This window comes from Zingiber officinale, chromosome 2A, assembly GCF_018446385.1.
Source record: "Zingiber officinale cultivar Zhangliang chromosome 2A, Zo_v1.1, whole genome shotgun sequence".
In the NCBI taxonomy this organism is placed as follows: Eukaryota; Viridiplantae; Streptophyta; class Magnoliopsida; order Zingiberales; family Zingiberaceae; genus Zingiber; species Zingiber officinale.
This window is the reverse complement of record NC_055988.1, coordinates 122,466,220-122,487,768: the sequence shown is the minus strand read 5'-3', so window position 1 is coordinate 122,487,768 and position 21,549 is coordinate 122,466,220. Positions and strand designations below refer to the sequence as shown.

Here is a 21,549-nt window from a genome sequence, read left to right as displayed (position 1 = left end):
TTATTTGAACTTATCAAAGCACTCAGACTTGCGGCGCATTAGGTAAATATATCCGTATCTTGAATAATCATCTATAAAAGAGACAAAATATTCAAAACCACCTCTTGCCTTGACAGACATAGGACCACACAAATCAGAATGAACCAATTCAATATATCTTTGGCTCCATACCCCTTAGACTTAAAAGCTTCTTGGTTATTTTTCCTTCCAAGTAAGACTCGCAGATTGGAAAGATTTCCACTACTAATGAACCCAAAAGTTCATCAGCTACCAATGAATCCTACTCAAGTTAATATAACCTAGCCTTAGATGCCAAAGATATAATTGGTTCTTTTCCGAAGGTTGCTTTCTCTTAAAGTTAGAAGATGTGTTACTAATTTCCATTTGTTGCATCGTGGGAGTTATTGAATTATAATTTGTCAACCAACATACCAGAATAGATAACTTCCTTATTTTTCTTGATAACAACTTTGTTATCAAAATAGACACAATATCTATTCTATAATAGTTTAGAAACTGAAATCAGGTTCTTTCTAAACTTAGTATGTAAAGACAATCTCTAATAATCCATATTTTATTCCTATTAGAGAATAAACCTCTCCCACTACAACAGCTGCTACTTTTGCAGTAGTGCCCATGTGGACGGTGTTTTAATTTTCATTTAGTTGTCGGGTTTCCTGGAACCCTGCAATGAATTGCAGACATGATTAATGGCATCTGTATCTATACTCCAGGTTCTGGTAGGTAACACCACTAGACATGTTTCAACTAATAAATTAAATACACCTATATTGTTCTTAGTTCTAAGAAGACAGTCTACCTTAATGTCCAAGTCCTATTTCCAATCATTACAATTGGGACTACTAAGTCTTTTCTATAGTATAACAACTAGGGGATTGACAAACATTTTAAATCACAAAAATATTTGGTCAAGATCAATTCTTTAAAAATCCCTATGAATTTTGTATGCTACGATAGTGTGGACGTATACAAAATCAAAGAGGAGATTTTATCCATTAATTTTATTATCTCGTCAACTTTACTTTATGACGAATAAAATTAATAGTTGATCTGTCTTTGATCAAATATTTGGTCAAAAATTTTTGAATTTAAAATAACATTGATTCCTCAAACAATGTTATTTAAATTCACCAACACCTCAAACACCGTGAATTTTGCATGTCACGTTAGTGTGGACGTATACAAATTCAACATTTGTAAAAGGAGGGTTTTAACCCATTAATTTTATTATCTTGTCAACCTAACTTTTTGACAAATAAAATTAATAGTTGGTGTCTTTTGGTCACACAAATAATAGCAGTGACTCCGATGGGGAGGATACTATTAGATGTGTCTAAGTGTATACCATTACTTGACACTAAGTCCATTAATAAGATTATGCCCCTTCCGTTGGGGAAGATCACACGCTCTTAATTAACTTCCTATAGTCATCCAAAAATGGAAGTCTGTTCTAGTGATCCACAAACAAGCTCATCCGTTATGGAGGAAGGCACTCAGAGCCAACGCGCAAGCTTGTTTGCATCACTTACAAACCAGTAATGGAGACCATGGGGTTTATTTAAAAATCCCTCTCCCACTTAGTTATTTATAAATGAGGAATTTTAACTATGCTAGCCTACTAGTCGTGTATACTAACATGCACACACAGCACAATATAAAAGCAATAAATAGAAAATCTAATTTTCAACTATTATGGCTTTTATCTATAGTTGTCCTCCGTGTGTTGTCATCCCAAGCTGCTGCCATATTTGGCCACCGCCACCGGGTCTAGCTGTCGCATTCATCTTGCTCCTAGTTCCGCTGCGCCTCTGGTCCTTAGAAGGTTCCACGCTTTGCAAGATTTGATCCGCGACATAAATAGAATTTTACATTTTGATCCTATATTCCATAAAAGGAATGTACATGTATCTAGATAAAAAATAAAATCCTAATAAAACTAAATACAACTCCTGCTGTATTTTTAATACAATCATACACACAGATATAAATGCCCTTGACATGTCCAAGGGTCCAATCACACATAATAACTAAAAGTCATAATAGTTGGATCCTGCATCCACAAAGTTAGCACATCCTACTATTATCCTGCCTAAATTATGTATGACATGTGCATAATTAAATTAATACCAAATACACAGAGGCAAAACCCTAGCTCTGATACTAATTGTTGGTTGCTACTCGGAAAGCCTAGAGGTTCCACTGTACAAAAATTTTGTACAAAGGTCTGAACCTTTTTTCTAGCTAACATGTGTTCTTTTAAATTAAATTTTGGATCGCCTGCGGAACTTAACACGTTTGATCCAAAACTTAATCTATTTGTTCTTTTAGGTTTTGACTTGGATCTCCTGCGGAACTTAACACGTTCGACCCAAATCACCTTAAGTTATTAATTCCATTAAATATTAATTTCCATAATTGGTTCCCAGTACTGACGTGGCGAGACACATGACCTTCTTGGATATGGGAGCAACCACCACCGACTAGACAAAACCTTTTATGGAAAGCTAATATTTAATTTCCTAAAATAACTTTAGGTTAACCGAAAAGAACAATCAAATCACAAGGAAAAATAAATCAAAAGAACACAACATCGAAAAATATATTCGAAATACTAGAACGTAAGCCTCTTGTATTTGGTATTATTTCCATAAATAACTAGTATGATGCGGAAAAGGAAAAACTACTAGTTATACCTTCTAGAAAGACCTCTTGATCTTCTACCGTATTCCTCTTCTAACCTCGGACGTTGTGTGGGCAACGATCTTCCGAGATGAGAAACCACCAACCACCTTCTTCTCCTCCTAGCTAGGTTCGGCCACAACAAGGAAGCTTCACCAAGGAAGAAGATCAAAACACCAACCAAGCTCCAAGATATGCTAGCTTTCTCTCCTTCTTCTTCTTCTTCTCCAAGTAGTATCCGGCCACCACAAGAGCTCCAAGGGGAGAGAGAGGTTCGGCCACCACAAGAGGAAGAGAGGGAGAGGATGATGATGGCCGACCACACCAAGGGACAAAAGAGGGAGAGAAATAATAGAGGTTGTCCCTCATGAAGGCACCCTCACCCATTCTTTTATATTCCTTGGCCTAGACAAATTAGGAAATTTAATTACAATAAAATTTCCTTAATTTCCTTGACATGATTTAATTGAGAAAAATAAAATAAAATTTCCAATTAAAACAATATTGGCCGGCCACATCAAAAGAAATAAATTAGACAAGTTTTAATCAACAAATTAAAACTTCCTAATTTGTTTCCGGAAATTTTAAAAATAAAATTTTTCTTCAAAAATCTCTTCATGGTTGATAAAAAGAAATTTCTATAATTTTAATTTAACAACATGTGAATAATTTTTAAATAGAAAATAAAATATCTCACCAATCTATAAATAAGGAAAGAGATCTAATCTCTTTCTTTAATCTTTTGTAGATCTTTTACAAGATAGATATTTTAATTTTAATTCTCTTTAATAAATTATATCTTCCACATAATAAAAATTAAAATTAAAATCCTTTTTTAATTTAATATGGCCAGCCCCTCTAGCTTGGGTTCAAGCTAGGGCCGGCCACACCAATTTATACTTAGGTCGGCCCTAGCTTGGTTCCCAAGCTAGCTTGGCCGACCCCTATTAGGTGGGTATAGAAAGTGGGTATAGGTGGGTATAGTACTCTATAAATAAGAGGCTACGATAGGGACCAAGAGGAGGAATTGGTTTTGGTCTCCCATAAAATTAAGCATCCCGTGTTCGCCCCGAACACACAACTTAATTTTATCAATAATAATTCATTCCACTAGAGAACTATTATTGAACTACCGCACCAATCCCAAATTATATTTTTGGGCTCCTTCTTATTATGAGTATGTTATTCTCCCGGTGTTTAAGATATCGAATGTCCACTAATTAAGTGAGTTACTGACAACTCATTTAATTAATATCTTAGTCCAATAGTAGTACCACTCAACCTTATCATCATGTCGGACTAAGTCCACCTGCAGGGTTTAACATGACAATCCTTATGAGCTCCTCTTGAGGACATTATCAACCTAGTATCTCTAGGACACAGTTTCCTTCTATAATCAACAACACACACTATAAGTGATACCATTTCCCAACTTATCGGGCTTATTGATTCATCGAACTAAATCTCACCCATTGATAAATTAAAGAAATAAATATCAAATATATGTGCTTGTTATTATATTAGGATTAAGAGCACACACTTCCATAATAACCGAGGTCTTTGTTTCTTTATAAAGTCAGTAGAAAAGAAACGACCTCAAATGGTCCTACTCATTACACTCTAAGTGTACTAGTGTAATTATACAGTCAAGATAAACTGATACCTAATTATACTACGACCTTCTAATGATTTGTTCCTTTCCATTTTGGTCGTGAGCTACTGTTTATAATTTATAAGTTACTGATAACATCATCCTCTGCATGTGGCACCACATACTATGTTATCTACAGTATAAATTAATTGAACAACTAAAACTAAATGTAGACAATTTGACCAAATGTGATTCTTTATTCATAATGAATGTTTACAAAGCTTAGGCTTTCAGTATACACTCCAACAACTTGTCCATAAATGGACATTTATGATAGATAAGACAGCTGAATCATTTTCATTGAAAAACGCCTTCTCGCATATCAACGATACATTACTGGAAGTATTGATCCTCTGACATGTATTTTTCAAAAAATATAGCTAAGTATAACATTAAATCTTGAACCGGAGCTTGATTAGATGATTAAATTGAAGGTCCATTCACCCGGCCAACCAACAAAGAGAACGATTGGGAAAAAATAAGACGGGTCTAGTTAGTCGGCTATCAACCTTTTTCAACTAGACTTAAAGGGGAAGCTAGTGATATGGAATATTACGCATGGACCCAGGTATGATATGGTAGTCAAAGTCAAGGTGAGGTGACAGTCAGATTGTTACTCTCAAGAGGGCTTGGTTCCTCGCCCAGCGCTAAGGCCCTTAGTATAAGGATGGTAGGCCAAGAGGCTGGTCCGACCAAAGGGGCCTAGTGCTCTCCACCTGTAGTAAGCCACTTAATATATATTTGAGCAGCCATCAACCATTCGGGTTCAAGAGAGGCTCAACCAGAAACAAGGCTAGACTGGAGTAATATTCGGACAGGTCTTAGGACTTAGCCTTCCGCTTCGAGTGCCTAGTATACAGTCGGTCAATCTGACAGTCGGTCAAACATATGAGCTTTCACTGTTCATTCTCCTATCCTCCTACATATAGGTGGTTGGGTATAAAGTTAACTAGAGTTATAGGGCTTGGTATCTATCTCTAAAGAATCAACATATAAGGCAAATTTCAGAAGAAACTCGACCAAATTTCTAAAGCTCAAGCTAGCTATCACTTCAAGGACAAACCTCTAAGTACAATGTCGATTAGTTGAAAGTACCGATCGGGCCTCTCAGGGCTCAGTTCTCCATTCAAAAGCAAGTATCCCCACATATGACCGGTTTGTCATAAAGCCATCTGGACTTAGGGGACTTGGTTTTCTATTACTTTATAATCCGATCTCCAACATTATCCGACATATATCCGAGTAGTTTTAAGGGTCGAACACCCTACCATACTCAGTACTTTGATATATATATATATATATATATATATATATATAGGCTAAATATTCAATCGAGATATCTTCTGGGGACCACATGGTCAGAGAATCGCAACAGTTTGTCAGAAAATAATAACCGTTTGTAAGAGAATATTTTTTTGTTATTACCTAAGCATTTAATGGAACATTCTTCGAAGGTGATTCTACACTTTCTATTAACTGACATATTGTGATAACATATTCCTTCAACTACTACATTAATAACATAAGCTACAAAAATTGTGCACACGCATAACGAAAGATCCCTCGGACGGTGACTATTTGCCTCTCAGGCTATACATATTCTCTTACTAGAAACTTTTGATACCCAACATTCTCGATCACCTTATGATTGAGAAGTTTATTAGAGGTGGTATATAAAAGGGGTCATCTTCGTTGGTAAGGTACACTTTTATAGTAATCTCATTTACGTGCACACATTTTATTGTTCATCTTTCCATTTTTTCGCTCGGCCACTACACTAACTTGAACGTTGGATGACCTTTGTTAGAGACCTTTTCCTTAGTTTTTGGGCACTGATATTTTGTCTGCTCGTTTAAGTGTGTGCAGAGAGGATCTTTTCTCCTGTTCGCAATCTTTTCTTTGATTAAAAGTCTTCTCTCAATCAACATTCCAACCACCTGTCCAGCATGTTGTCTCTTTAATTTTTAGAGGATAAGTGGTAATTGATTGAAAATTGGAAAGGGATGGAGCGAATGGAAATAGTCCTTGAGTTATTGGGGTTGAATAAAAAATTAATTAAATGAGATGAAAAAATTAGGTTAAAAAAAAACAAAAGGAGAAAGAGAGAAGAAGAACATCAATTGCAATGTACATCTAACACCTTAAAATGAGAACTAGTAATGTTCTCCAAAAGAGAGCAGTCCAGTTGTTGTTGCTCTGCATTAATTACTTTCCTCTTCTTTCCATCAACATGCTTGCTTACTGTATCATGAAAGTGAGGGGTCTGGAGGATGCATCAGAAAACATATACATGTCCTCCTCTTGCTCCTCCTATTAGGGATTAGCATGAGAGAAGGAGGAGGATGAAACATACTTTTTGTTGCATAGAAGAAGAGACTGGTGGTTTAAGTAGGCGGTCCAACCCGATTGATATGATCCATTGCTACTCTGAGCTTATCACATCTTCCATCACCTCCTCATTCATCATCGAAATACTCAAAGGAAAAAAACTATGAATAAGAAGAAGAAGAAGAGAAGGAGAATGAGGGCCAAATCCAAGAAAGTAGGATGGTATTGTTTGAGTGATGAGAAGCGAATTGAAGGCAGAATGAAAGGGCGTCATGCCCGAAACAGCAATGCGAAGTGGACGACGTACACAACATTTAATCAGTAAAGTGGTGCCTCTCAATCTAACTTGCAGTTTATATCCTTTATAGTGAAGAGATTAAGGGTGCGTTTGGTTTGCACCGTTTTCATTTTCATTTTCTGGAAAACACGCGTTTTCTAAAAAACAGAAAACGACTTTTTGTCATTCTCTGTTTTTCTAGAAAACGATAGTCAATTTTTTAGAAAACGCGCGCGGAAAACGCAAACCAAACACCCTTTTTCAGAAAACACACGTTTTTCAAAAAATGAAAATGAAAAACGCGCGTACCAAACGCCTCCTAAGGGAGATCACTGATTGAAAAAACTACCGAGGGAAAGAGTTTATATCTTATTTTTTAAACGTCAATTAATACATCATTCTATGCAATTCTAACATAATTTCTAAGATTTTATTTTAAAAATCTATTATAAGTTTTAAAACTTATCATTTAATAAAACATATATATTTGGTGCTAAAATATAAAATCAATTAGCTATCTACACGGTTGTCATGTATCTTTATCTTGTTTAACACTTTTATCATCTCAACCAGCTACCAATACTAAAGTTTTTGAATAATATGTACTAAGTTTGTGTTAAATTTCTCAATTTATAAATTTTATCAAACCTAGCACAATTAATATGCATTCTATCAAATTTAGCTTGATTAATTTATTTTTTTTTATGAAATCTACAATATACCTAGATTATGTGAGGTATACGTATAGAAAAAGAACAATTATCACATAGATATGTATGTTACGTGATCTCTTGCACCTTCGTTCTAATTTAGAATTTTACTCTATGCTAATTAAAATTTGTAGTTTTGTCATTGTCGGTTACTTCTCCCTATTAAAATTTCATATACAAATTAAATAATCCATGACAAAAGTTTCCTATCATGTTGCAGGGTTACGACTAGATCCAACCCTGAGCTGATTTGAACCGGACCTTGTCCAGACTCGTAACCGGTCAATGGACTAGTTACTTGAACCCAAACTCTCCAAACTTAAAATCCTAGATTCGCTCCTACTCGTAACTATCGCATCTTATTTTTACTGACGACGTCATTATTACTTATTTATTATTACTTATTTCTATAATTGACATACCTTTCTTATGACACTATTATTGTTGATGATGTGATAAACATATCTCCTGTCACCCGTTTAACTATTACTTATTTCTATAACTGACGTACCTTTCTTATGACACTATTATTATTGATGATCTGATAAACATATCTTCTGTCACCCGTGTAACTGGTGACTCTCTTATAACTGATATTCTTCCGAACATGATCCTTTAGCCAAGTTGATTTGAGTTAACCCGACCAAGCAAGTTGTCTTAGACCACACTCAAATTAAGGTTGACCCCTTTAGTTCTACCTTGATTTTTATTCTAAAAAGTCATTATACTCATCTCAAGTGTCTCTTATGACCCTTTCCCAAATTATATGAAGGGATATAAAATCGACCACCAAATCAACTAAGGGATGAGAATTTTTTTTTTTCCAATAACATACATCTATCGAAAATTGATTCCTTATCCCTTATCCCATTATAAATTGATCTAGACATCCTGTGGGACACAAACGGCAACTTAAAATATTGATGAAAACATAGATCAATTAGGAATATCATTCTTAAACCTCTCCGACAATAGTCCATTAAACCCTACTAACAGATGCAATTTTCACTTCGACTTCAAAGTTAATCCCAAACGGCAACTTAAAATATTGATGAAAACATAGATCAATTAGGAACATCATTCCTAAACCTCTCCGACAATAGTACATTAAACCCTACTAACAGATGGAATTTTCACATCGACTTCAAAGTTCTTCCCATCCAAACCCTTTTTATTACACTGCAGTTTGCCAAGGATAAAAAAGGAAATCGACTCCAAAGGAATCAGAAATGTCAAGCCAAGAATGAATTGCCTTGAACATCATAGCTCGCTAGGCGACCTCTATGCTTATGCAAGTGGTCCTCTTGCCTGATCGAATAGTCGACTAAACGATCTATGAACTTTAAGTTCAGAAACTTCACAGGGAAATACCAATAGTATCATTTACACTGGATCCTCACTGTGTCGATCGATAGATCTCCTCTGCTGAGATGTCTAAGATGTTGGGTTTTCGATTACATATCTTCCTCTACTCTTTCACCTGGTTTAAAATGAAAGGATGAAAATTTCAAATCAGACTGCTTGACATCCTTGCTTTTTCACCTGAATTTACCTGGGCAATCAGTCGAAACTCCATAACTCAGACCTTCTTGGGCATCGCCTTTGGCATTGTCGTCGGCATTCTTGGTATTTAGGAAACGACCTCCACAACCCCTAGCTCTTCTCATTGCATGTTGGTGGCGGGACTCATGCAGATAAGGCTGCAGGTGGAAAAATATCGACAAAGGAAAGAACAACTTATTTTGTTATAATTTTATATGGCTGAATCTAGAAGAGGAAGAACAAGAACATTCTCTTCAGGTGTCAATATATAGCAAAAAGGTTCTCAAAAGAATATAAAAGGAGGCACATTTAGAACACAATTGAGATTCTTCTTTTGGTTACATAAGGCAAATATTGCACATATGAGAAATGGGATATGAGATTAGAATAAAGGATCAAGTGAAACACAAGCATGCATTAGGTTACATTCTCGGTTTGCATGTGAAGGCAACTCCGAATTTGAAACAATAACAAAGGTGCTCATGCACCACTCCTTCACGAAAGAGCAAATGTTCTGTTTTATGAAAATATATAGAAGACAAATGCCACTAGAAGGCGGCTGATATATTTATATTGGCAGAAACAAAGATGAGTTTCTTTCCATCGATGAGTTCATAATATAGTTCAAGATTTCTACTGAGAAACAATCAAAGATAAAGGGCGTGATAAGAATAATGAGCACAAATAAAAGAAACCATCCTACAAATCATAGATCCGAAGAGTATATAATTGCTTGTTTCCTACCATGAATGGCTTATCATTGACAGACTGACTTGAGTGCCGACTTACCTTTCTAGCTTTTACAGCTTTTTTCTCAAGTTCAGCCTTTGCGCGAGTTTGTCTTCGCCTGAGAATTCCGTGATACTGTTTGGCATTGACATAAATTGGTTCCTCTGCCATTTCTAGAGGTAAAGGCATGCGAGAGTGAGACATGCTGGCGATCTGAGGATGAATCTGTAGAAAGAAAATACCCTCAGGCGATTAAATTTGAGCTACATATGTCCCTTGGAGCAGTGCTATAACTACCGAAAACAAAAATATTGAGTGTTAAAACTACCAAAAACAAAAATTGTTCACATTCAATAGTTGGCCAATGTTGTCTGAATCCTTGGTGAATTTTCAAACTGTAAAGCATAAGGTCTAGATACAAAATTATAAGTATGTTTTTTTTTTTCCTTCCTTCAAAATAATTTTGAAATGTTAAATCTATATAGAATTATATTTAATAACATACTGTTATAGATGGAGCAAATTGATGTCGACTCATTGAAACAAGATTCATGTTTCTAAATTACCAAAATCATCATATTTACATTCAGATTCATTTTGCTTGCAATGGGATCTGTAAGGATTTTGACTGCATGTGCATTTTCTATGGAATTCCTCAACCCAATATCCATTTTATACGCAATCAATCAGAAAGGCTTTGCATTTTATACAACTAATCAACTATGATTCAACTAAATCCAAAAACTGCTAATACAAAAAAGAATTAAGTGTAAATGAGCATCCTCCAATTGCAAAGGTACATACCATTGTTTGAGTTCCATAAGGAACAACTAGGCCAGCGAAATAAGGATCCGTAAATGGGTACATAGCATAGGCCTGTTTTATGAGTACATTAAGTGACAAAAAATGTTAGCATTCAAGGATTCAACAGAGAATTAAAATTAAGCCAAGGAACAGTTAGAACGCTATAAGGAACCCACAGTTGAATGACCAAATTCGAGTTGTGTCTGTGGTGCAAGATACTCGCCCGCCATTGATGGAGCACCCTGAAGATTCTGGTTTCCCCCTCCTAAGTTCTCATCTGGTGATTAAGCGAGAAATTGAATATTACTATCAAGACACCATGGGTTATTCAGTTAGTATTTTCAGACACTGTATCATACAAGAATATCAGCTATGGTATAATTTAAATATGATGCAGATGAAGAAACATTAAGATTGTCAAGTTTTGAAATATTGGACTCCAAGCCGTATCTATCCAAGTTTTTTTTTTTTGGGCAAATTCATCCAAGCATTAATTTGTTAAATTCTACAAGAAAACGTACTGAAACAGTATTCAGATCCCTGTATTGTTTTCTTCAAGCAAGGAATTGGCAAAATGGCAAAGCAACAATGAGTGAGCTTGAGAAAATTACCTGGTCGAAGACTAACTGCAGCCAACAGATCCTGTTCCATGCTCGAACCTACTGTACTTGGAACACCAGGATGCGATTCCATTATCCGTCTGAACCTTCAAAGAAACTATTCTTACAAATAAAGCCATTTTTTAATCTAATATAAGCATTATGACCACACGAAAGAAAGGAACAAGTAACAAAACTCAAGATGTTCAAACTAGAACGAAACGCTACCAACAGGTGACGTATGAGCACAGTAAAAGGTGAAGACTAGAAACCAAGGTGTAGCAGACTACGAATTTGTTTCCAGCAACAGGAAACCAGAAATCTCGGTGGAGCCTATTGCGATAATTAAGGACATGTCCGTGCATCCTACACAAAATTCCATAAAAAAGCGGCAACACATCTTTTGACAGTGAGCAACTGCAAGATTCTCAGAAGTGAACAAGAGAATTAAGCCAAGAACAAGAGAACTATGAGATATATTCCCAAAAAAACTCATCCCAAATTCGCAATGAACAGCATAAGTCTCCGGCATCGATAAAAAACTTCACAAATCCATCTTACAGTAAAAAAAACAAAAACAAAACAAAAAAAAATAAAAAACCACGGCTCAACTAGCAAACACCACGATCCACTTCAAAGTCAAAGCAAACCCACAAAGAAATCGATCATGCATATATCAAGAGTGCTCACCTTAACTGCCGAAATCGGGTTTCTCTGTCCACTCCAATCGAATTGCGCCGATTCCTTGGAGTCGTCGAACGGACCAATCAGGTTTTGCCTACTTCCAATAAGAGCAGAAAAAAACCCTAATCTCCTGATAACGCAACTCCTGCAACCGATTGCTATCGCGCGAAACGATCGAAAGCAACGGCGAGAAAACAGAAGCAAGAATACGGAGAAAAAGATGATTTTTATCCTTTTTTTTTTTTTTTTTTTTATATCTCTCCGTATTATTCCAGAAATATCCAAATCCACGATGCAAGGACCGATCGTGCGTTTTATCCTCGAAGCTTATCCAGGGACGCGTGGGCTAATTTGGACCGTCCGATTCCGATTTTGGATGATAGGGATATGAGGATAAGGATAAATTTGTCATTACACGACGACTTTGGAATAAAAAGGATAAAATAATATTGAAATATTGAAGAGACGACGGCGTCAAAGGGTGTTTTGGTAATTTAGGAACAACGAAGTGTGAGTTAAGTTAACCGAGGGACAGTTACGGTCCAACCACTCCCGAAGACTTACGGCACGTGTCGGGAGCGGCGTCGCCGTCGGGGTCCCGACCGATGCGTGGCGGGGACAACGACAAGAGAGTTGCGGCTGTCGGTCCACGTGACGCCTCCTCAACCGTCAGGAGCTTTAGGTTCCTGTCGCGGGTCGCGGTGGCAGCCCGTCGAAGGGGAGCACAACGAAAAGGACCCCGGCGCCATGGGCACGTGTCGCGTCTAAGACGGCGGGGACTGTCAAAGTCAACGAAGGGAGGCGCGCGATAATGTCGACTGTGGGACCAACGGATCCTGATTTTTAGAGATCAAGTTGGGCCTAATCTCCCTTATAAAATCGACGATGTTCCTGATCAAAACTAATATTTATTTTTCTCTGCTCAAATCTGCCGTATCGGATGGGTAGGAGTGCCGAATATATCGAATAGTTTCAGATCGGAATGAAGTAAGGATTTTATAAAATAAATCAATTAGAATCCGATTCGAATATGAACCCAATCTCAAAACTCAATTCAATTCGAACTCAGATAATTTAACTAATTCGATTAAAAATATTTTTTTTATTTTTTTTTATTTTTTATTTTATTTTTATTTTTTTTATCATTTCATCATCATCATATTAACCTTGATATTAATATAATTAAAATTATTTTAATTTTTAAAATAAAATTTAATTTAATCCTAAAAAAACTCACAAAATCTTAAATTCAAATCAATTTAGAGTAATCTGAACCCTACCCAATCTTAACATCACCTGAAAACTCTTAACCGAAATTTGATATTTTTCAGATCGACTTAGATCGAGTTGGCAAGTGTGGTCAATTTTTGACACCCCCTATGAATGAGTGCAAATTTGTAAAAATTCAAATAGCCTAGGTCAATTATTAGATTTTAATTAAAACTCATTAATCGACCCAGAGAATTTTGATTGCACTCATTTTCAGATCCTATGGATTTTGAGGTCATGAGGAATCTAAATGTATCCTCCATTACTTATTTCAAGCTTCTCGGAAATGTTATAATATTCTGCTAACTTTCAACTAATATACTTGAGTCTGGTCTCCCGAAAATCGGTATCATGCTAGACTTGATCTAAGAACAGACTAGAACCAAGTTAGACCCTACACTAGTCTTAACTTGGTTCTGAGCCCATGTATTCTTAGCCAAATTATGAATAGAGAAAATTGAAAATAATAAAGGTGTGCAGAAGGAGAGTACATTTGGATTCCTTGGTACTTTAAAACCTAATTTAGAATGGATGTAATAGAAATTTTTTGGGTTAATGAGTAGATTTTGATTGAAATTTATTGATGGACGTATATTATTTAATTTTTTCTAAATTTGCAACCACATGCAAAAATAGAATTTAAAATTATAGATTTAATGTTAAATCTTGATTTTGATTTTAATAATTAAATTTTAAAAAATAAATTTAAATGGTATAAATTGACATATAAAAAGAAAAGGAGGAGAGAGATTTACTTTCATAAGTAGAGAGATGTTGAAGTTATATTAGTTTAATTCCTAAACTATAGAAATAAGTTTTATATTTTATTTTTAAATATAATTCGGATGCCATAAATAATAGGAATTGAAACATAATAGAGCGGAAGGCCGACCAAATCAGTAAGTCTTTTAATCAAAATTTTTATAGTTTTATTTGTGAGTGAGTTGCTTGGTTTTGTCGCGTAGTGGAAAATTGACTAGGATATTCGCAACCTGACCGTGAGCCGTGACCCGGTCCGTGCTTGGCTCGGCCCAGTTAAGCTCAGCCCGGATGGTTGCCTCTATTTTGTTTTCCAAAAAATTCTTCGAAAAATTTAAAATCTATATCAAAAGAATCATGACAAACTATATTTTCTTTATGCATTATTTAATTCTCTAACAAACTCTTACGCATTAGATTTAATTAATTATAAGAATTATTATTCGTACTAATTATGATATTTTATTATATATAGATATCTTATAATTAAGGTCAACTCGAGGTCAAATCATACAACGATCTGTGACTACTGTAGAATACGTGGCAGCATTCCGCCAGCTTCGTCAAAGGTTCCAAATGGAGATGGGCAATCCGAAGTCGTCGTGCCCGTACTCATCCAGCTGCTGCGGCCCGCCGTCCTCCGCCTCGTCCACCGAGTGGCCCTCCAAAGCCCGCATCTCCATCAGCGTGTCCCAGTTGAAGTCGCCGCTCTCCGTTGATATTGTTCCAGCACTGCTAGTACCCTTCTCCTGCGGCACCCCGATCCGCTGCAGGAACTCCTTCAGATCAATCTGCGGTTTCTCCAGTACTCTCGCCGGCGCTGAATCCGACGAATTCTCAAGCGGAAACACTCGATCGATGTCTCCGTGACGTCCCCCCAGCAATCTCTCCAGCTGTGTCTCTATCGGCATCAACGGCTGCCGGGAAACGGAGGAAGAGGGAGGTGCCTTCGTTTTGTTTTTGGAATGATTCTTGAGCTCTTGGAGGCGCTGGTGAATGACGTGGACGTTGTGCTGGGCATTGAGGTTGAGGACGGCGGCGCCGGTGGCGGAGCTCACGGCGCCCTTCGAGGTGGGCAGCCACTTAAATGGCGACAGGCCGTGAAAAAGCGACGACGACGAGGCACCTGCGGGCTTGAGTAGGTGGGAGGAAGCAGAAGCGGCTCGGAGATGCGGTAGGTTGGCGTAAGCGTTGGGACCGTAAAGCCGGCGGGCGGCCTCGTCGTAGGCCAGCGCGGCCTCTTCGGCGGTGGCGAAAGACCCGAGCCAGAGGCGAGTGCGCTTCTTGGGCTCGCGTATCTCCGCCACCCACTTGCCCCACGTCCGCTGCCGGACGCCACGGTAGTCGCAGGAGGCGTTCTGAGGGCCGCCCTTCCCCCGTGCCGGCCCCTTCTTCCACGGCCGCAGCGGCGGCGCCTTCCGGCCGGGGTTCTCCATCAATCGAACGCAACGCAAATCTCCTAAACTTCCTTCCTTCCTTTAGAGGGCGCGTGAGACAGGCGCGGGACACGAATCACAGTGAGCAGCGTCGAATATCATGCGGTTCGTGCATGGCTTAAATAAATGCCGTCACGGTTGAAGACGCAGATTTGAGATTTCTGAAAACCGTTATAGCACTTTCAAGTTCTAGATTTGAAAAATATAAATAGATAAATTTCTTTGGATTTTTTTTGGGGTATTTTTCCAATGAGCTGCCCTTGAATTTTGAAAATTTTCAAAAGACTCATTTTAGTTTCATATTTATCAAAAGTACACTTCTGTTTTTAAAATATTCTCTTTTTTTATTATTTTTTTAAAAATAAAATTTCATGTAATTAGTCGCGGGCGTGGGAACAGCCCACAAAGCAACCACATGTGCACAACCAGGCGGTAAACACGGTCACAATACCAAGCAGCAATGCAACTGTTCTGTAGCCGGGCGACCAAGGCACAAGATAACCATTATGATAAAAGATGAATACATTTGTCTCCAGTGTTTCCGTCAGTCCATTCCAAGATCAACACGGAGAAGATAAATTACGACGACTACTAATTTTTGGAATAATAATTAACACATAAAGAAGATATTTACCTCGATTTAGACGCAAAGCAACCATAGTCGTACGGCCAGGCGATTTACTTGAAGCCGTCACCTCACGATTAGGCAGCTGTGATTGCACGACCAAGAATTTTTGCAAGCATTGCATAACTTTTTACCGAAATGAATGACAATCTAATTTTTGTTTCAATGGGGAAAAAATACTAGAAAGAAAAGTCAACAATGCTCAAATAAATTAACACAATCATTCACCATGATACTTATAATCTATTAACCGTCCATAAATATTAATTGTGTCAAAAAGTAAGAGAGATGATATGCTACACAAGTAGCTCTATTATTGTTAACAGAGAGAAGATCTCGAACGGAAGAAAAGGAACTTATTTTTCTCTATACATAAAAGAGAAAGTAAAGGGAATATTCAAGCAAGAATTAAGAAGGGGTTCTCCGTGCAGATTCTTCGATGCTCAAGTTAGTATAGTGATCGAGTAAAAAGTGAAGAAGAGAATGAACAATAGAAACGTGTGTGCAATGTAAAGCGTGAGGATGTTTTTTACGTATCTGGCCAATGGAGAGAACCTTCTTTATGCTGTCTCTCATAACCTCCGTAATAATGAAGCGACGGGAAATATTTGATGTCAGAATATGTCTCGTGATGGAAGATGCACAGCTTGAAAGATGTGGAGTCATCTTTCGAGAAATCTTCTGTTACTGATATATGAATTACTTATTATAACCTCTGCCATCAATGAGGCAGTTATGAAAATATGCCGTCTGAATGTTAGTTAATAGAAGATGTATTAGTCACCCTTCGAGGAAGGTTCCCTAGCATGTATGCAGAATATTTTCTGATAAGTAGTTGTTATTCTTTGACAAGTTATTGCGATTCTCTGACAATGATGTCCCTTGGAGGTAGTCCAACCGATCTAATAGCCGATCGATTGTATGATGGAGGATTGACAATAGAAATGAGGAATCAAATCTCTTAAGTACAATCGACTCTTTAGACCATTCAAGTTTGTACCGAGAATTACCTTATACATTTGTCTTATATATGTCGGGATGCTGAGTCTTGTAAACCCGACCTGCGTTGTGATTGACTGGTCTTATGATAAGAGATAGAGAGCTATGCCTTGTAAACCCGACCACCCCTTGGGTTGCCCCGGCATATGCTGAGAGGTAGGGAGCTATGTCTTATAAACCCGACCGGCGCTTGGGAAAGTTGCCTTAGTGCTGCAAGATAGAGAACTATATATCTTGTAAACCTGACCAACCCTTGGGTCGTCCCGACATATGCTAAGAGGTAGGGAGTTATCCTATAAACCTGATTGATCATTTGGGCCGACCGAATTTATTCTGTGTATCTTAACACTGAGGTGTCACTACAACAAGTATGACTCTCCGCAGTGTGCAAATATGCTATCTGCAGTGCGCATTACATGTTGCACAACTGCAAGTTGTTGAAAGTCATAAGACACGCACTATGGTTAAGAGCACTCGCATCGCACGCCATGCATTTCGGTTAAGAGCATTCACAGTGTGCACCGCGTGTTGCAGTTAAGAGCATTTACAGCGTATAGTGCGTACTGCAGTTAACCACCTACAATTATGTCAATATTTATTTAAAATATATAATTCAAATTTAAAATTTAGATATCATCCCAATTCATTCATCACTTAAAATAGATATAAAAAGTTTTAAATCCAATCAAAATGTGAATACATAATTTTTATTCATTTAATAAATATTTGTATCAATTTACATATAAAACTAATACAACATTAGAAATTTGATCCATTAAGAATTTGAACATTTCCTAATGCAAATTAAGCCTTCACCAAATAGCTAATACCATTCATGGTTTCATCGAAAGCCAAGGATATCCAATTCTTTCCAAGCATCTGTTATCGTAAACAACTAAATCAATCTATCTAGTAACACCGTCTTCATTAACCGTTGCAAGGATCTTTATGTTTACTTCGAGGACAACTTATACATGATGAAACAAACAAAATATCATCAAAATCGTGTAGTAGGAAACATAATTTATACTAGTGGGTTACAAATTGAAGATGATCATATAGAAAGCACAAATCAAGAATTATGATTATATAAAGCATCAAGATTTTGTAGAAAAGTAATATTTAATTAACAACATTTTGAACGGGTTGTTATGAGTTCCACGAATTAGTTTGTGGTTTGTAATGCCCCAACAAGAGAAGACACTCAATATAAAAACTTATCATAAAATGGGTGAATAAATTCAAGCTTTATGCCATATATTGAGTATCAAATAGATGAAGTCAATAGGTTGTCCCCTATCCTTCTACAAATAATGCGAATAGGTGCATACCAATAATTTTTTACAATCGACTAGTTTACATTGTTCCAAGATAGAACCACATAGAGTCCAAGCATCCCACACATCAAAATTATGGTTTGCAAATACAAACGCTATTATCTTGTTGATATGGTACCATGCAAAACATGAAGAAGTTATATGGGAGTTATGAATTTGTAGCCAAAGCAAACACTCATTGCCGTTCAATTAATTGAAAGCTTGCAGACATTAAATACAATTTCTAACTTATAAGAGTTTTCCATTGGAAGATAAAGACCGCAATCTGATTATGCCCGGGAGATGGTAATTGCTAATAAGAGAGATGATGTAGCATTTAAATCAACAACACTAAAAACTATTTTGTATATAAGTCACTTCCATCACATTACATTTTACCACGCAATATATTTATGCATGCATACAAAAAATCCAATATAAATATACCGTTTAGGAAGATCAAATAAAACATCATATTAATTATGTTTTTTCAGGCCAATAAGTATCTGATTACATTGATATATATATACCAAGGTTCTAAAATTCGCTAGGCGCTAGTCGGGCGGCAGACCAACGCCTAGCGCCTAGGCCGCCTAGGCGGGGACTAGGCGCCGCTAGGCGGATTCCTCGGTATCCCTTGTTTCATGTGGACTGTGGACAATGTCATATGCAAATCTAAATGTTTTCTTAAACAATTTCATAGCAATGAAGATCTAACTATGTATGCTAAAATAAATACATACTTTCCAATACCAAAAAATAAAAAACTATAAAAGAAATAGTTAAACAATAGAACATGCAGTAAGTTATCATAATCATATAGTAAACAGTAGAACATTGGAAAATAGTAGCAATAGTTCAATTCAAAATTACAATGCATTGTGAACTAGTAACCACTAAGCAAAATATAATTGTTAAATAACATAAATCATGTCTTAACAAAATGAGTTCAAAATTACACAACTAATAGACTCGTATTTATTCTGCTTCTTCTTCTCCATAATTTTCAATAACTTGTTCTTCATCGGACACAAACTCAATATCATTATTGTGATCCTCGTCTTCTTCTTCGGATTCAAAATCATCTTCATGAAGTTCTCTCACTCTAGAGCTTCTTCGGGGTTGTAGATTTTCATCTGCTCTACTTGCTTCATCAACCATTTGCCAAGTGAGCCCGGAACCTAGTTCAACTTCATCATCTTCCCCACCATCTACAATCCAACCTTGTGCATTTGAAGCATCTTTTGCAAGAAGGACATCAACATTTCTTTCTTTTTCTCTTTTTTGTTTGTTCAACAATCTAGCATTAAATTGGACAAATACTAGATTGTTCAACCTGTTGGCATCCAACGTATTTCTTTTCTTTGTATGAATCTAAAAAAAACAGAGAAAGTAAATACTACAGTTAGTACCTGAATATAGAGTATAGAATTTAAAAATTATAACTAATTTAATTAAAGAGTAGACTGAAAGTTTAAAACTTACTCCTTCAAATGTACTCCAATTTCTTTCACACCCAGATGAACTTGTAGTTAATGAAAGTATCCTCAATGCCACCCTTAGCAAGTTAGGTGTATGAGCACCGTATGTACTCCACCATGCACATGGATCAAATGTATCATCATTTTTTTCACATGCTTTTGCTGCCAATGTTTTTCCAAATAACCCAGTCTTATTTCTATATTTTGGAAATTCCTTGTTAATAATTGTATCTTGTAGATCTAACTCATTGGCATGCAAAGTTTCCATGCATTCAAAAATCCCCATCGCGACCTCCTCATAAAGAGCAATAGAACTATCTTTGTAATAAAAATAAGGATTCAACAAAAATGCAGTGGTATGCAATGATGTATCAAGTCTATCCTTCATTTTTGACTCAATAATGACTATGATAGGCTGATAATTTGATTCCACGTTATTCAGAGCCACCTTGATATCTTCTTTAGCTTGAAGAAGCTCCCATATAGAAACCCCATCGATGGCTTTCTATCTCCATCTACCAATCGAAGAACTCTTACCAAAGGAGCAAATATTTTCAAACAAAGTGTCACACCATTCCAAAAACTCATGCTCATCACTGTAAGCCAATTTTCCTTTGTTTGTTTTTGACCATTTACATTTCTCCCACATATCACTTGTAAACATGGCCCTTAAACTAGCTTTTTTTTCAATCAAACTTTGCAATGTGAGGAAATTTGATGCAAACCTGGTAACTCCTGGTCGGACTATGTCTCTCTTCTTCGTGAAACTTCTCATCAATGATAAAGTCTTATGGTGAGCATAGATGAAAATGGTAAAAGCCTTGGATTGCTCAATCACCTTTTTATATCGTGGAAGTTTGCCAATACTTTCAAGCATGAGATTAATAGTGTGAGTTGCACATGAACTCCAAAAGATCCCGGGTCGTTTTTCTCTCATCAATTTAGCTGCAGCCATATTGTTGGTGGCATTGTCTGTTACAATCTGAACAATATTCTGAGCTCCTACTTGTTCAACACACTTGTCAACATACTCAAAAATAAGTTCAGCTGTATGCGCCTCCTCTGAAGACTCCTTAGACTCTAAAAATGTAGTACCCTCCTTGCAATTAACACACAAATTTAAGATGCTTCTTCTTTTTCTATCACTCCATGCATCTGTCATGATTGAGCACCCATTCTTTGCCCATTCTTCTTCATGTTTCTTCAACAATTGTTTTGTTCTTTCAACTTCGGCTTTCAATAGTGGCTCCCTAAGTTGATATTGAGTTGGAGGCTTGAATCCTGGTCCAAATTGACCCACTACCTCCATTAGTTGTTTGAAACTATCATTATCAACAGCATTGAATGAGATTCCATTTTCATAAACCCATCTCCCAATATATTGTTGAACTTGTTGAGTTCTCTCTTTGAAAAGTGCCTCATTTATATTTTTTTGGCGAAGCACTTTACTTCCACTAGAGCCTGCATTTTCTGGAGCAATTGCCGATGCATATCTATCCATGGGGCCAAGTGAAAGAGGTTTCTTAATTCCATCCATCCCTTCAATTTCAAGACCTTCTTCTTCATCTTGAGAAATAGTCACCTCTGGTCTACAACTTTGTTCTTCCATTATTTTGTTCTTCTTTCTGTTCCTCCCTTCT

At 36.7% G+C, this 21,549-nt stretch overlaps 2 protein-coding genes across 8 annotated transcripts; both read right to left on the bottom strand.

The window, feature by feature from the left end:
- Nucleotides 1-8,645: 8,645 nt before the first annotated feature.
- LOC122042147 (nuclear transcription factor Y subunit A-7-like) lies at nucleotides 8,646-12,297 on the bottom strand. Of its 7 annotated transcripts, XM_042602113.1 has the most exons (8): nucleotides 12,031-12,297; nucleotides 11,569-11,706; nucleotides 11,353-11,447; nucleotides 10,918-11,018; nucleotides 10,742-10,813; nucleotides 9,953-10,162; nucleotides 9,219-9,366; nucleotides 8,646-9,146 (listed from the first exon to the last, which is right to left on the bottom strand). In XM_042602113.1, exons 2-8 carry the CDS (start codon nucleotides 11,703-11,705, stop codon nucleotides 9,121-9,123), a joined length of 789 nt encoding a protein of 262 aa, XP_042458047.1. In that variant the 5' UTR covers nucleotide 11,706; nucleotides 12,031-12,297; the 3' UTR covers nucleotides 8,646-9,120. The 7 variants fall into 7 exon arrangements, with proteins under 7 accessions (XP_042458047.1, XP_042458049.1, XP_042458051.1 ...); XM_042602115.1 differs by lacking the exon at nucleotides 11,569-11,706 and having other exon boundaries at nucleotides 11,353-11,458; nucleotides 12,031-12,294; XM_042602117.1 differs by lacking the exon at nucleotides 11,569-11,706 and having other exon boundaries at nucleotides 12,031-12,294.
- A 2,318-nt stretch (nucleotides 12,298-14,615) lies between these two features.
- Nucleotides 14,616-15,498, bottom strand: LOC122039968 (dehydration-responsive element-binding protein 2E-like). The gene has a single exon (XM_042599371.1). The coding sequence runs from the start codon at nucleotides 15,486-15,488 to the stop codon at nucleotides 14,616-14,618; it is 873 nt and encodes a 290-aa protein (XP_042455305.1). The 5' UTR covers nucleotides 15,489-15,498.
- Nucleotides 15,499-21,549: the final 6,051 nt, after the last annotated feature.